At 39.5% G+C, this 16,859-nt stretch overlaps 1 protein-coding gene across 1 annotated transcript; it reads left to right on the top strand.

Annotated features, from left to right (window-relative positions):
* Positions 1 to 714: 714 nt before the first annotated feature.
* Positions 715 to 16,175, top strand: espl1 (extra spindle pole bodies like 1, separase). The gene is made up of 32 exons (XM_006807555.3): positions 715 to 882; positions 1,026 to 1,114; positions 1,273 to 1,575; positions 1,670 to 2,422; positions 2,534 to 2,635; positions 3,271 to 3,382; positions 3,667 to 3,794; positions 4,014 to 4,207; positions 4,342 to 4,584; positions 4,743 to 4,887; positions 5,385 to 5,544; positions 5,665 to 5,804; positions 6,541 to 6,675; positions 6,763 to 6,876; positions 7,003 to 7,177; positions 7,310 to 7,447; positions 7,537 to 7,693; positions 7,876 to 7,985; positions 8,213 to 9,357; positions 9,452 to 9,845; positions 10,100 to 10,231; positions 10,553 to 10,766; positions 10,854 to 11,047; positions 11,243 to 11,370; positions 11,909 to 12,031; positions 12,211 to 12,360; positions 12,460 to 12,627; positions 12,781 to 12,885; positions 13,084 to 13,199; positions 13,283 to 13,366; positions 14,156 to 14,320; positions 15,944 to 16,175. The coding sequence occupies exons 2-32, from the start codon at positions 1,034 to 1,036 to the stop codon at positions 16,143 to 16,145; spliced, it is 6,510 nt and encodes a 2,169-aa protein (XP_006807618.2). The 5' UTR covers positions 715 to 882; positions 1,026 to 1,033; the 3' UTR covers positions 16,146 to 16,175.
* Positions 16,176 to 16,859: the final 684 nt, after the last annotated feature.

Raw genomic sequence — 16,859 nt, 5'->3', positions numbered from 1 at the left:
TTTATATAAAATACAGCTATTCAGTTATCTGTAACTGTTTCCCTTTATATGAGAGCTGTCCAATATTACATCAGATTTCTTCTCCTCTTTTAACCACATTTTAGACTCAAAATGTGCTCTGAAATACCATTGTCACTGTGCATTATTATTAATTAATAATTAATTATTATTAATAATTATGATAATTAAGTACAACATGGCACTAATACCTTTAACATATAAATGAAATAATGAGCTATCTTTGATTTATATGGGCTGAAAATAGATTGTGATTGACTGCTTCATTTGAAACATGTAAATAAAAGAGCAACAGAAAACAAAGTAAAAATCGAAACAAAATTAAGTCACCATTAATAACTCCATATGCCACACAATTTAAATGTCTAGTAAGGAGTAGGATGAAATACTCTTTACACCCCCATGACGCTATTTAATAGTTTACAAACATGTGTTCCTCAATATAATATATAATACGACAATGGACATGTATAATTATTTACAAGCATAAAGTTTAATTACTGCTTATAATATTTTTCTTAATTTAAGATTTTGACAATGAGTTCTCAGTGTGATTTCTGCATTTTTCCGGCTAATGTACGATTTATATGAAGTGAGACTCAATAAAACTACGGTACCCATAATTCATTCTGTTTCCGGCTAAAACGGATGTCTTGTCGGATTGGTCTTCAACGATCTTTTAAAAACAGTGAGCGGGGGAGTAAATTCTGTGAGAGGAAAGCGGCGGACATTGATAGTAATTTTTTTTTTAACGTACACTATTAAAAACAACATTACACTATTGTGGAAATGTTGCTTATTGCGGGCAGCTAAAAACCTGTTTATCTACACACAAAAAACATTTTTAAAGACGTCGACCTTCAAGTAAGTCGCAGTAACTGTTCTCGGTTAAAATTCTGTTATAGCGTCATAGTGTATTGACGTTGTTGCTAACGCTAACTAGGCTAGCCACTGTATTGAAGTTTAAGTTATCTTTTATTTACTCTTGGCTAACGTGTTTTCCACAGCTGTCGTCATGAAGTGTTTAAAGGTGGACGAATACATCAAGCGGACTGCTTCCGTGAGAGAAACGGAACTTTTATTCCACGAACTCGAGGTTGGGTTTATTAAGAAGAATACTATTAACTTTAGAATTCACGTTACATTGCTAGTCTGACACAAGCTGTTAATGTACCTATATTAATCCATTATTAATTGCCTCTACGTTCTCGATTTGAAAGCTGGATTTATTTATGTATGGTCTTTATTTTGCAGAATTATGTAAAGGGTAAGCCCGGGCTTCAGGGTCGCACACTGTGTGACCGGATCATCAGAGCTTGTAACCATCAACTTGGAGTTGGAGGCCTTGACTTGGAGCACATCGCTCAGTTGGTGAAGCTGATGGAGCTTTCTCTTCATGGCTATGACATCTTTGCAGCACTTGTGCTTCAGAGCAACCCCTTATACATGGAAAAGATTGTTTTCCATATTGTCAAAAAGCTAAGCAGCATAGAAGTTCACACTCTGTGCAGCCACATAGCTGGACTACTTTACAGTCGTCTTTCTAAAGCCCAACAGGTATGCGTTGCTTTCTCTACAAGAGTATCTTGTGAAGTATGTCCGACATTGAGTTGAAAAATTAATACTTTAACAAAATTTGTATTTTCTGTAGGATGAAGAAGACTACTGTGTTCTTGTGAGGAGCTGTTTTTCCGTGCTGTGGAACAGACTATCTGCTGCCAAAGACAAGAAAATCTTAAATCCTCAAGACAAACTGCGCTGCCAGATGCAGGCTTTGAGCTTTCTTTTGCTTTTGGACACTGAAAATGCAACTCCATCTCTGCCTAAAGCTGTTGTATACATTGAAGATATCATCACTGAATTTGAGAGTAGCTGTGGAGTGATGACAAAGGAGGATACCTCCATTCTTCTACAGGAAATGAACACACTTTTTAACACATGTTGGACTGGTGATCAAGACTCTGATGGGGATGGCTCAAAGCAGCGTGCAGCGTCACGTTTTTATGTGCTTTCTGAAATGGTGCTGATTATATTGAAGGTGCTGTGTAAGGCTGGCCACCACAGGCTGGCTTCCTCCTTCCTGAGTGAAATTGAGAGAAAGGCCTCAGAGTTTCTTAGCTGCCAGTGTACAGCAGTGGTGCTTGCCAAATGGGGAGTAATGATTCATTCAACAGTGAAAGCAGGTGATGAGGCTCGCCAGGCTTTAACAGAGTGTGCTAGGGCCGTGAGATCAGTCTCTGGTAACCTGGGTGACAGAGAAGGTCATGCTCTTCTGGAAGGGTGCAGCTTTGTTGTGTGGGCTGTCGACAGTGGGTATGACAAGGGTTTAAGTGGACCGGTGCTACTGGCTTTGTTTTCTTTTTTTGAGGAACACCAAGAGTGCGTAATGAGGATACTAAACAAGGTTAGCATTGCCTCTGACGAGTCAAAATGGGTTGAAGTTTGGAAGAACAGACTTTTTCCTGATTATAAGTGCTTTTCTTTTTTTCTTTTTTTTTTACATTTACTTTTTCAGAACTTGTCATGCCAGGCCGAGTGCAGCAGACTACAGAAGTCGCTTTGCTTCAGTATTTACAAAGGCTTTGAGTTTGCCTACGAGAGCATGCTTGCATCTGAGGTAAGTAGGGATGGATAGAGTGACAACATAACATTGTTTTGATTATGTTTTTCAAGGAAAGTAACAAAACTAAGACCCAACTAGATATTTTCTCTTATAATTACATTGTGCTGTTAATAACTTTCTTTTGCTCTTCTTCTTTTACTGTTGTTGTTTTGTTGTTGTTGATTTTGTTTTTTAATTTAGAAAAGAAGAAAGAGGGAAAAAAAATATGTACTTTGTCTGCCAATACAGAGCTGTGGTTCTCTAACAGTGGGGATTAGAGCCACTGCAGGAGGGGCATGGATGACCAGGGAAAAATATAGAATGATTTTGATCTTTTTTTATATATATATATATTTCTCTTAAACTGAACTTGGAAAGTTCTTGCTTTATAGCTCATTTTTTTTAAAAAAAACAAAAACATTTTGGTAAACAAATTCAAAAAGAGAAAGCTGCTTGTTAACCACTGTTATAGATAATAGAATTGTTCTGGTTTATTACTGTTTGACTTGTGCACATACAGTCAAAAGTGTTTCTGTAGATGATGAGGACTGTGTTGGCAAAACTGAAAAATCATATATTTCTGTGTTGTTGTTTTTTTTCAGTTCTGATTGTACTTGGTTTAACTGTTGGTTGTGATTTGTTGTACGTAGCTGGAGGACAGTGACACACTGGAAAGAGTGCTGCTTTACTGCCAAGCCACAGCTGGACTGATGATGACAGAACTGCATAAACTGTCTAGTGAAAACATTGTCATCAAAGCAGGTGATTTTCTGTTATTAATGTTGTCATTTCACTTGAAATGAAATTATATGAAAGGGTTCCTTAAATTATACCATACTTTAGATAGAAGGATTTTTCCTGACGTGCATAAATGAAACATCAAGTAACAAAACTGCTTTTAAAGAATATAATTACGTGAAAGTTTTGTTGACTTTCTTTTGTCTCTAGCTCAAATAAGAAATACCATAAGGTAAATAGTTCAGTTTATTTGGTCAGGGTTTTTGTGACTTTTTTTATTTGTCATTTTGTGTTCATGTGTCTTCTAGTAATTGCTGTGAGCAACTTGGCTTGTGGGTTGTACAACAGACGTCTCTATGACAAAGCCTTTATCCTAGTTGAAATCCTCTGCAGGGATCTGTGCAAAAATTGCCCTGCCTCTCTCTCTGTGGATAGGGTAAGTGTTCTTTAATGATTGTGTAATCTTATATCTCTGGTCATATTTTGTAGTGAGGCACAGCTAGGGGGAAATTTGGGGGTTTATGACAAACATTGGTATGCAGACTGCAGCAGTTGGTTTACGAATGAAACCAACATAACGTATGGGAAATTTATTATATTTGCTAAATATTTGGAGTACTTTCTTTAAAAAGTCTGTTTTTACGTTTGTGAACAGTTGAGCCGGCCCTTCATGTTGGCTGTGCAAACTTCACGGCGGACTGGGCAGTATGATCGAGCTCTGGACTGGGTGATCCTGTGGCTGAAGGCTTTGGGGGACAAAATCACTGCTCACATGACTGAACCTGTATCGCTGTGGGTGAAAACAAAGACTGATGCAGCATGTAATTCTGAAGGAGACATTAGGCTCAGGTACCAACAAGGACTAATGAAGTGACTTTTATCGTATGCTTGTCTTAAATTTGTCTTTTCTAACAATATTAAATGAGTAGAATATTGATTTAAAAAAATAAATGTTTGTTTTGTGTTGGCCATTTCTTGAGCAGGACGTTGCGTGACGGTTTTGGTCCTGATGTACCTGATGAGAATGTAATGCTGCGCCTTTTGGAGGAAGAGCTTAGTGCTTACAAGGAGATGCCAGGAGATACAGCCCAGGAACGGTACAACACTCTGTGTGATCTGTTGGATATCTGTCACGAGGAGAGTTCCCATATACATCTGCGGGCTGTTTACCTCTGTGAAATGGCCAAAGTTGTGTGCTTCCAGGATTTCAGTGAACAGACTGACTGGTAAGAACTTTTTTTGCACCAGTTCTAATGAACTCTGGCCCTTGAGAGACAAAATACATTCTTTAGTGTACCACCAAACTGTGTACTTGGGTTATCACCATCTATGGAAAGTAAATGTTTTCTCTGTGCTCATTATGTCATATTATTTGTGTACACAGCTCAGCAGTGGATTTTATTCACGAAGCTCTACGACTTCTTGATGAAGAACCAGAGACTCCAGAGAATGCAGACAAACTGAAGGATGACAAAGCCCATGCTTTGCTATGGCTTTACATCTGCACTCTAGAGAAGAACCTTCAGGAGGTGAGCGCTGTGTCATCAATCATCTGCTTGTTTTTGTGGATTGCTGTTGTTTGTTTGCACAAAGGTGTGAGAAGGAGTAAAACTGAAAGTGTAAAGTCCAGTTTGCATAGTGGCAGCCATGAGAGGTTATTTAGAGGTCCCTATGAATGGGAAGAGAGACATATATTTTAATTTTAAGGGAGCTGTGTATGGAATCAGCAGTTGAGTCCAGTAAAGACCAGACATCAAAGTCTGATGGCTTTGTCCCGAAATACTTTTTAAAAGCTTTATACTCTGCATGTGCACGTGCACAGTTTCATGATATGTTTCACGAACATAAGTGGCTAAGCTGTTTCCCAGTTCAGCAGTCGATTGGCTCTTTAGAGAAGGACAACAGCCATATTAGCTTGCCTCCTCGTTTTATGTAATGTTTCTGGTGTTAGTTTGATACTTCTTATTTGTTTGTGTTTGGATTAATTGTTGTTTGTTTGTTTTTTTCTTTTCTTTTTTTTAACCAGGCCATTGATAGTGACAGAAAAAGGAAAGAGCTGCGTGAGCAGACACAGTGTGTGACCAATTCCATAGGAAACAATGATTTTGATTATGAAGACAAGCAGAAAACACAGGACAGTATTCCGGTTTATGAAGGGCTGCATTTCAACCTGACTGCAGAGCACAGTAAGAAACTTTTTTTCCCCCGTCAGTCAAATCTAAACTGATTATTGTTTGTTACTGGATATGTTTGTGTGATATTTACAGCCCTCTTCTTTTTTTTTTCTTGTATTTTTTTGTCTTCAGAGTTGTGTCAGCCGTTGGAAAGCGCTTTGGATATTTGGACCACTATTTTTCAGAGTGAAACCCTGCCTTCTGTCAGAGAGCCAAAAGAGACGTGTCGCTCCATTGGTGTGACTGCATCGCTGTTCAGACTCATGGGAAAGGTAACAGCACAGGATGTGTAAAATGTTTTCTTTATGCTCCGTTTTGCTAATATCAGTCATTCTAGAAGCACATTTTGCCACTTGGTAACCACTTTCAAACACTCTTTGGCACTTTAACGCTTATCAGAATCAACTGTATTGTCACTTGGATACAAGTATGATGTATATCTACCAGTCAAATTTTATTAAACCACATTTAAAAGAAAAAAAAAAAAAGTCTCTCTATGCATTTAACTTTGGGTTTTTTTGTTTGTTTTTTTTATTGTACAAATAGATTCTGAGCTTTTTATATAACCATGAAATGTAAATTTTAAGTTTGTCATTGAGATCATTTTAATGAATTGCTGAACCTTTTAAAGCTGGATTTGGATACAGTAAAACCAAACCAATGAAAAATTAATTGGTTGAACGTGTTTTTTTTTTTCTTTTGTTTTGTTTTGTTTTTTATTTGAAGCTGCACTGCAAGTAATGGTATGTTTGCTGTGTTGCAAGAATATTCACTGACCATGTTGGGCCATTAATCCAGTTTTCATTAAAATTGCAATTTTTGTTTCCAGCAAGTTATCTAAACACCAATTCATCCACTTAAAAAAAAAAGAAGACAAAAAAAGACATGATTGAATCCTTTTTGTGTGTTAAATAATAATTATGTTAAATAGTTATGATCTCAAACTTTACCAGAATAAGTGTATGTCCAGAGAGATTTCTTGTAACTGTTTGGTTTTCTGTTGTTTAGCCTCTCCAGGCTTTGAAGGCTCTCCAGATTTTGACGGACTTCTCAAGGCAACTGGCTGATAACGAGGCCTGTGCCAGCTCGCTCATTCATTCAGCCAGTATTCTTCTTGATTTGGGCTCCACAGAACTGGCGCAGGTAATGCATGCTGTTTAGTAACCTTTCTTACTTTATATGCTTTCGTTTAATAAGAGGCAATATCCAAATGCACCATATTGTTTTTAGACACAGCTAGACCAAGTGGAATCAGTTCTCCCAAGTAACACAGCAGAGGGATCTTCATCCTTGTCCTTACTGGCAATCCTGGTGAAAGCTCAATGCCATTACAACAATGGGCAGGTATGTAGCATTCTTCACATTAATCCACTGATTTTGATTTTTTTAAAACATATTATTCTTGCAAGTTATCATTGTTGGCGGGGTTTTGTCTTTTAATTGCCCTTCTTGTGTTTGCTCCCATTTCAGATTGACTGTGGACTTCGCTGCCTTATTGAAGTGCTGAAGGAACTAAAGAAGCAGCAGAAACAGTCAAAAAGCTGGTACTTGCTGCGTGCACGGACTCTGCAAACAAGCGCTTCTTTTTTGAGCATAGATGCAGCTCTGCTTCCCCAAGTTCAGAAAAATCTTATAATGGAACAAGGTTAGAAGCACTTGCAACTCTTTCTTGAGCCAGATGGCCTTGTGTGTTTTTAATTTTGCATTGTTAGAATATGGCGAAGAAGTTTCACCTATAGTATAATCAGGTAAGGAGCTGTGTGTATGTATCTCTTAGGTATAAGTACTTCAGATGGTGCCCTGTACGAGAGCCTAAAGCTTCTTTGCAGCCTTCTGGTCACTTTGGTGGGAAAGGGCCTCTATGGGACTACCACGAGCAGCAACAGTAGCACAAACGTGGCTTTCATCAACCAGGGTATGTTTGTCCCTCATTCTGAAAGTCATCGGTGCTTGTTTTGCATCTTGTAACTGTCTTCCTATTCCCTTCTTATCCCCTATGAGCAGGAGATAACCTGGCACTTAAGTGGCAGCTGCTTGCAGAACTGCTAAACTGTTCTAAGAAGATGGTGTCTGTGAGGAGCGACTGCGGGGCCATTAATGACGCCAGACTACAGTGTCTAGAAGCCTTGAAACTGGCCATAAAACTTCAAACACTCAGCCAGTATGTACATGGTAGTGAGTTAAAATGCAGTTTTTATGAGATATTTGTCTATATGCTTGTCTACATTGGTGATGTTAATGTATTGAAGTGACATTTTTATTGTGGCTTGGTTTTTTTTACACTGAGCACAGTAAAATATAAATTCCTGTTAACAGTGTTTTATTTTGTTGTTTGTTTTGTAGATGTTCCGAGTTGCTGGTGATAAAAGCTGAGTTGGAGCTGATGCAGGGAGAAAAAGATGAAAGTAGAACTGATTTGGACATCGTCAGAAATCTTCTGGAGCGCTCCACAGGTCTGTAAATGTATAGCTCCGTCACATGGGGCCAGATGTTAGTTTAATAGTGTTGACTACCAAAAAAAGGTAATGATATGATCACAACTGAAATGTTGCTTTTCATGTTATTGAGTCACAATAGACAATGAGACTGGACTTACCAGAGGCCACGTGAAATTATAAAATATGTTGCAAGGTTGTTGTTTTGTTTTGTAACTTTTTTTTTCTCTTTTGTTTTCCCAAAGATTTTTCTGATCAGGTGCAGAGGGCTGAAGTGAAAATCAAGCCAAGGAAAGGTCGTCCTGTCCAGAGACCTCAGTCTCCTCTTCCAACCATAGAGGATGATCTCAAGGACATCTTGAGCACCAGGTGGACCTCCAAAGAGCCTATAGTGAAGGATCTGTCCGGCTCTCCACCTCTCAAAGCCCTGCCTCACCGCTGGCTGTCGTCACTGACCCATGAACCTGAATGTCAGTGCCCTTGCTGCTCCGAACCCTGTCTAGGTCGTGCCACTGCTCGCTGGGCAGCTGCACAAGCTGATCTGCTTCTTCAGCTGGATCCGAATGACACCAGTGTCAGCTCCAAACTTCAATGGGCAACATTATCCCGCTCTAAGACTGTTACTGCCAAACTTGGAGTAAAATTGGCTAAACTCTTCCCTCTGTACGATACTGGCAAGATTATTTCTAAACCCTCCCTAATGCAGGATATAGTTGGCCGTGTTTATCTGCACATGGCTTTGTCTGGGGTAGATCCGAGCCTTACCAAGGTCTGTGCTATATGGAAAATACTGGAAGCTGGGTTAGCTTTTGTTGAGTCTACACCTTCTCCAATGCTAAGGCCTGTGAGAGCAGGCCTAATGACAGCCAAAGCCATTGCATCCTTGATAAGCTTGGCTGCCAAAAACGAATGCACTCCTGAGGAGCTCTTCTCAAAAGCTTGGACTTGGAATATGCCGAAAGAGGGCAAAGACCTGAAATCAGAACAGAAAACTGATCCTCCTGCATCTGTACTGAAAAAATCTAAAGACGTCATTAAAAACTCAGTTACTGCTGATCCAAAAAAGGAGGCAAAGAAGACCAGGTCTGTCAAACCTAAGATTCGAGTCACAAGCTCCTCAACCAAAGAGAAGAGTCAGGTTCCTATCACACCAGTAACTGTAAAGTCTTATCCTTTTGTTAAAGAGCTCAGCTCTTATGACTTCAACACAGCGGTACCTACTTTGGCCCTTACTCCTGTACAGAAGGTAAGATGCCCTGCTTCAGCGCAGAAACCATCAAGGACTGCTCCTAAGCTACAGTTTCATGTGTATGAAGAGTTGTCTCCAGTTCAAGGCAAAGCTCAGCCTGTGCCTGCTGCTCCTAAACGAACAAAGAAATCCCGTTTCAAGGTAAGCATCTAATGATGTGAGGTTTTATTATTTCATGATGTGCACTCCAATTTTATGCAAAAATAAGAAAAATGTCTTTAAATTTTAATTATAGGTGGAATTTAGTGATGAAAGCGACTCAGAGGCTAATGCGCAGGCAGAGCCCAAAGTAAAAGCTGAAGCCTCTAAGACACGAACAACTGCTAGGAGAGCTGGCCACAATACCAAAACAACCCCAGATGCACCTGCAGAGAAGGTTCCCCCCAAGAGGCAGGTTAGAGGGAAAAAAAGCACCGTGGTTCCTCGTGCTGCTTCTTCTGAGGACGAGACATTCGTCTGTCGGCCTGGTTCAACAAGAAGAACCAGAAAACAAGCTTCCGCAGATGCTGTGGAGGAACCAGACACAATGAGGACCATTGAGGAGGAAACTCCAGAAATTCTGGACATGAGCATTGAACAACTTAGGACATCAGATGCTGAGGACAATTCAGCTGCAAGTAAAGATAACAGTATGTATTTTGTGCACATTTTGGAACTTAAAAAAAAATCTACATGTCAGTCATTCACATGTATTGCTGTTTTGTTTTTAAATTACATCAGTGAATTCAGATTACAGAGAAGTTTCTCCCTAACTCTCTTGTCAGCAAAGTGCGTAGTTCTAGTTTTCACAACATTTACTTGAGGAACAAATATCTGCAAGCAAATACAAATATCCATAGTGGTCACTATAGTCTCTAACAGAATATCTTGACTGTTTCTCTAGACGTGGATTTTGAGGTGCTGCGGAGGGATATGTGTGGTAATCTGGAGAGAGATGAGCTGTTTGTTCTCAGAAGCAGAGGTCATCTGAGAGAGAATGCACAAATCCACCTCTCTCATGCAGACAGCAGGCCAGGTGAGCCAAATTCAGATGATGCAGTATTATTAATGGACTGGATTTATACTTGTATCTTATGATTGGGTGCCAGCAAAAGGAAAACAATGTAAAATGAGTTCAAGTACTATAAAGGAAGGGTTGCTTTATAAAGTAAAACAAAGGCTATGATACCTCGACTGTAAACCAGATTTGTACGTTAACACGGTTTTTAAGTTTTAAAATGTAATTATCTGATCCAAAGTGTCAAAGAAGGACCACAACAATAGAAAAATAAACATGGAAGTTATATATTAGATGTGGAGTTCCTAATGAAGTTTCATCCTTAACATCTTTTTTCAGACAATCTCACTTTGAAGGATGTTCAGTCATTGCTCCATTCAGCGTGGTTGACTCTTCAGCACTTCCCCCCTCCCACTCTTTATCCGACCCTGTGTGCTCTTTTGGCCTTGACTACGGGACAGCAAAACTCTATAACCACAGCAATGCTACATAGCCATTCTGTGGGCATCACAAGTCGGCATCGCACAATCAGGCATATAGCCAGTTGTCTCAAGTAAGCACCTGTAATATGAAGTGTCAATTTATGATTTTCCACTCATGACATTCTATTTTCTGATACCTGTCATTTCTATTGTAATAGAAAGCTGAAAAAGGCTTCCAGTGAGCTGGAGGACAAGATGCATACTCTGAGTCTGAATGAGCTCACTCAGACTGTGTGTGAACAGAGGCTGACTCAGATGGAGAACATCTTTTCATTCCCAACAGCTGACCCCTCGACTTTTCCAGAGACCCACGGCCAAGAGTTTATCCAACAAATCCAGCACCTTCCTTCAGGTAGAATAATACTTTCTTTGATTTCTCTTGCTACCCTGACAGCAGTGAGCGTCTTCTTTTTTAGCATCCATAGCCCAACTATGTCAGAATCTTTAGCATTTGAAAGGCTAAGCTAAGTAAAAGCAGAATTTGCATTATCAATGTGACCTAAATAACATCATTTGACAGTTTCTCTGTCTATACTTTCTGTTTTAGGAGTGACGGCATGTGTGATGTCTGTAATGGGAGTCAAACCAGGAGAAATGGGCAACAGCATCATGCTGACACGTCTGGAGAAAAGTTCTGCTCCTGTCACAGTTTATATTGACACATCTAAACAAAAGGTGAAGGTTTTCAGCAGACTGTTGATCTATTTTTTTCCGTTAAAGCAAATACATTTACAGTTAATGCAAAATGAAAATGTAAACTAACATAGTTTTTACCTCTCAGCCATAAAAAGACTGATGGGGTATTACCACCCAACTTTGTGAACACAATAACATGAACAAGGAGACGTAGGATTTTTATACCATAAGTGTATCTATTAAAAATCTCAGACAACTTTTAATCTCGTCAACGTCAGAGGTCAAGTTTTCTAAAAATCTTGTGAATGCAATAGCTTAAGAAAGAAGTCACCTAGGATTTTCAAATTTATAGCATAGGTGCATCTACTAGGGAGCTTAAATCTAGAAACAATCAAGTAAGGGAATTTTATTACTGTCATAATCTGACGCCTGAATTTAAATACTTTGTTTGGTTCTGTGACTTCATGCCTCAGTCGTGACACTCAACAGCACCCAGTGCTTTGTCCAGCTTTGTTTATAAGACCCTTAAATCATATTTTTAACAGATAATGACTAACTTTGACTTTCTGTTGTGCAGCATCCCATTAGCCAGTTAGTCCAGGAGATGGATAGTATTCTGGTCGAGCAGAAGGTTGTGAGCTGTGTGTCTGAGAAAGCCAAGTGGTGGGAGGGCCGCAGGACTCTCGACTCTCGAGTTGAGGTAAGTATTACAGATAAATGACGTTGCTGGACTTCATAGTGCCTGCATTATTCACGTACTTTTGTTAAACAGTCATTTAGACCAAAAAGTGTCATGGAAACAAAATTTCTATGAGCAATGTGAATTGCTGTTTTAGAGCGTTCTTTTAAAGTGGAAACATTTTGCTATCTCACCTTCAGCAACTCTTGAAGGACATGGAGAGGTTGCTTGGATGCTGGAGAACCTTCCTTCTACCCCTTTCACTGGATGCTGAGCTTTCCAAACAGACCCAACACCTTTACAAGGCATTATCTGCAAGGGGAGTGCCAGTGCAAGAAGAGATGTTGAAGGTGGTGTTTTTTTGTTTGTTTTTTGTTTCATTTCTATGGATCTTTAACATCAGGTTCTAATCGATTATTCTGACCACTAATGCCTCTGACTTGTCTTAGGTTCTGCTTTCTGCATCTCCTGTGCTATCTGAAGACGATTTGAAAAGATTCACTCTAGGAGTTTCTCCACAGTGGGACACTGAGTGTGATCAGCTTCTTCACACTGCTGTGTCCCAGCTCTTACAGAGGGATGAGCCCCGAAATCACGTGGTTCTAATCCTTGACAAGGTTGGTTTCATCATCTCTGTGAAATACTGAATTCACTTTTATAGCTAATGCAGGCATGTGTGTCACTAAGAGTTGAAAAACACCACTGCAATGTATCACTTGTGAGAAGACAAAGTATTTGCTGCTTATGAGCTTTTGTGCTTTTTGCTGCAGTACCTTCAGAAGTTGCCGTGGGAGAGCATTCCCGTCTTAAAGTCTAGCTCTGTAAGTCGGATGCCTTCTCTGCACTCGCTGCTTGGACTGAGCATTCAAAAAGAGGTATGATTAAGCTCTATAACTGTCAGGTAGGACTCATACATGTATGTTAAGGTGTTTAACATTCACACCTCTCATTAACTGCAATGCTAATAAAGACATTCCCATGCTGTCAAGGATTAATGCAAAGTGTCTGTATTGCTAATGAAATAGTTGATTTCAATAGTCGCAATGTTATCATTATTTCAATCATTCTTTTAGACTGACTCCGAGTCTATTTTGAGGCGTGGTGTGGATGCAAAGAAAGTGTTTTATGTGCTCGATCCTGATGACAATTTAGGAAACTCCCAGGAGCGTTTCAAAGACTGGTTTTGCAGGTGAGACTGAAACATATCAGTAATTGAGCACAAGTCCATGCATAAATGTTTTTCATCAGTTCAGTTTTCTATTCTCATTAAAGTAAACCGGACTGGGAAGGAGTGTGTGGAGCTGCACCTGCCTTGGGCCGACTAGAAGAAGCTGTTGCTACAAAAGACGTCTACATGTGAGTTTCAGTTTTTCAAGTAAAAATTAACTACAGATTCAAACCCCTTTATTGTTTGAACATTTTTCTCTCTTCAAGATTCACTTTAAAATTCTTAAAAAAAAAAAAGGTCTCCCTTAAAAACGCATCAAAACCAATAATGTCAACCTGAATGAACTACATATATATACATACTTGTAAAAATTAACTCTGTAAGCAGACCACTAAGCACTGTAATGGACTCCAAGGCACTTCATCACTTGGGTAATACTCTCATCTTGGCAGCATCATGCTATTGGTGTACCTGTCAGGGCTTAAGGGAAAGAGGTTGGGGTGAGAGTTTATCTATTAGTAAAAATAATTCAACCACGGTCTTGTTGGAGTAGCTTGAGGACAAGTCTGCCTGTGTCTGAGTTACCCAGGCAAAGAACGAGTCCAAATCCATGTGTACATAGAGATGTGTACAAAAAGACCCAAAGCTTAATGTGCTACTTTGAGGGCCTTCTGGAGATAAGTAAGGGTCAGTATGCAGAAAGTGAAGGTGTCTGGATGGTGACCCTGAGCTTTACTGTAGATGGTTCACACTGGGACTGATTTCTTAATCAAAAATAAAACTTTCTCTTTGTCAAACATATAATAGTCATTCTATTTTACATAATTAGGGCTTGTTTTTCGTAACATTCAGTTCTGTCATCAGATTTCCATCCATCTTTTTTTTTACCTTGTATTTCTATTTTTTTTTTATTTATTTTTTTTTTCTGTTCGTTTTGTGAGTTTCACTTTTTTTAATCTATCTCTCCATGATTTTAGTTATGTGGGCCATGGAGCAGGAGCCCGGTTCCTGGACAGCCAGGCTGTTCTCAAACGGCCGCTGAGGGCAGCATCTCTGCTGTTTGGCTGCAGCAGCGGAGCCCTGGCTGTCCGGGGACAGCAGGAAGGAAATGGCATTGTGCTAAATTACATCATAGCAGGCTGGTAAGATATTTTTGCATTTTCATTCATGTGCAGCTGAATGAAAACTGGATAACGTGATCATATGAAATGCACAGCATTTCCTTTTGATGGCTGAAGCAGTTATAATAGCTGATGTGAAACATTTTCATTGTATGCATTTATTTTTAATGTGTGCACTACAAACAAAGCACTTATGATTACAACCTAAAAACAAAAATTTAAATAAAGAAAAATAAACATAAATTTTTTTTTTTTAATACTGCTGTTGCAGTTTTAATTGCAAGTTTTTGAAACAAACTGTTGTTAACAGAAGGAATATTTGGGAATCTTATGTACAGGGTGGGCCATTTATATAGTACACCGTAATAAAATGGGAATGGTTGGTGATATTAAAGTCCTGTTTGTGGCACATTAGTATATGTGAGGGGGCAAACTCCTCAAGATGGGTGGTGACCATGGTGGCCATTTAGAAGTCGGCCATCTTCTTTGACCCCAAAGATAAAAGTCTAAGGGGGTCAGATCGGGAGACCTTGGGGGCCATTCAACTGGCCCACGACGACCAATCCACTTTCCAGGAAACTGTTCATCTAGGAATGCTCGGACATGGCACCCATAATGTGGTGGTGCACCATCTTGCTGGAAAAACTCGGGGAACGTGCCAGCTTTAGTGCATAAAGAGGGAAACACGTCATCATGTAGCAATTTCAAATATCCAGTGGCCTTGAGGTTTCCATTGATGAAGAATGGACCCACTATCGTTGTACCCCATATACCACACCAAACCATCACTTTTGTTGTTCCAACAGTCTTGGAGGGATCCATCCAATGTGGTTTAGTGTCAGACCAATAGCGGTGGTTTTGTTTGTTAACTTCACCATTCACATAAAAGTTTGCCTCATCACTGAACAAAATCTTCTGCGTGAACTGAGGGTCCAGTTCCAATTTTTGTTTTGCCCATTCTGCAAATTCGGTGCGCCGATCTGGGTCATCCTCATTGAGATGCTGCAGTGCTACGCTGTGGGCTCTTGCTGAATGAAGCTAGGACAGCCACTGATGTTTCTTCATTAGTGACAGTTTTCTTGTGTCCACATTTTGGCAAATCCAACACTGAACCAGTTTCACAAAACTTAGCAAGCAGTTTGTTAACTGTAGCATGGGAGATGGGTGGTCTCGTAGGGTGTCTTGCATTGAAATCTGCTGCAATGACCTGGTTACTGCGTTCACCAGATATCAACACAATTTCGATCCACTCCTCACGTGTTAACCTCCTCGACATGTCAATGGCTGTGAACAAAGAGAAACTTGTAAATAACTCACGAAAGAATAAAGTTACGTTGAAACCAAGCACACCATTGTTTTTCAATAAGTTTGATGTGTCACATGGCCCTCTTCCTCTTGAAAAAAACAAAAGTTGTATCCAAGATGGCCAACTTCTAAATGGCCACCTTGGTCACCACCCATCTTGAGGAGTTTGCCCCCTCGCATATACTAATGTGCCACAAACAAGACTTTAATATCACCAACCATTCCCATGTTATTACAGTGTATCCATATAAATGGCCCACCCTGTAGAGTATCTAGTTTGTAACATGTCTTATGGTCATCATCTTTTTGATTTATTTTTTTTTTGTTTGCTTGTTTTAGCCCATTCATCTTGGGAAATCTCTGGGATGTCACAGATCGGGATATTGATCGCTTCACCAAGGCCTTGTTAGAGTCGTGGTTTTCTGCTGGCTCCGGGGCACCGCTCCTCGACTTCATGGGGTCGTCTCGGCAGGCCACTCACTTGAAATATCTGATAGGTTCTGCGCCCGTGGTATACGGCCTGCCAGTGCACTTATCATAGGGAGCCGCTGAGGTGTTGTTTTTTTTTGTTTGTTTTTTTTTTAATGCATTTTGAGTATAACATTATAAAAATAATGTTATATAACCATTGTTTTGATTTTTTTTTGTGTGTGTGTGTCAATGTTTTAAATAACTTGGGATTTTTTTTTTTTTTTTTAATTCATCATTAATGTATAGAATGAACTCCTTTTTAAAATATAATAAATGTTTTTTCACACAAAATCTGTCGGTGCCCTGTTAATTACGTAAAGACATGAAGCCCAGATCTGTCTCCACAATTATCAGATCTCAATCTCTGAGAGTTGGTTGACCAGGAGATTGGTATGATGGATGTGCAGCAGATAAATCTGCAGCAACTCTGTGTTTCTTTCATGTTTAAATGGAATAACATTTCTGAGGAATGTTTCCAGCAGCTTGTTGAATCTATGCCACGAAGAATGAAGGCAGTTCTGAAGGAAAAAGAGGGTCCAACCCAGTACTAGCAATGTTTGTTTAATAAAGTGGCCAATGAGTGTACATTGAACCTGGTGCCTGTGGTACCTGACATATTTACATAAAGCTCTCTACCTTAAACCAATACAAAAATAGAAGAGTAACAGTATAAAAGTGTTTGACACAAAAAATGTCTTCAGGAAGGAGCCCCCCATAGTCCATCTTCTCGTATCACTGCTGAATGTTTTTCTAGTCACTGTTTTGAACTTTGCACCCATGGGGC

This window comes from Neolamprologus brichardi, chromosome 5 (genome assembly GCF_056152115.1).
Source record: "Neolamprologus brichardi isolate AB-2024 chromosome 5, ASM5615211v1, whole genome shotgun sequence".
Lineage (NCBI taxonomy): Eukaryota > Metazoa > Chordata > Actinopteri > Cichliformes > Cichlidae > Neolamprologus > Neolamprologus brichardi.
Note: the sequence above shows the minus strand (reverse complement) of the source record. Positions and strands in the feature narration are given on the sequence as shown.

Coding starts and splice junctions, on each gene's coding strand:
- espl1 (XM_006807555.3), top strand. CDS start 1,034: ATGAAGTGTTTAAAGGTGGACGAATACATCAAGCGGACTGCTTCCGTG. Junction 1,115..1,272: donor TTTTATTCCACGAACTCGAG/GTTGGGTTTATT, acceptor TTTATTTTGCAG/AATTATGTAAAGGGTAAGCC. Junction 4,208..4,341: donor GAAGGAGACATTAGGCTCAG/GTACCAACAAGG, acceptor TTTCTTGAGCAG/GACGTTGCGTGACGGTTTTG.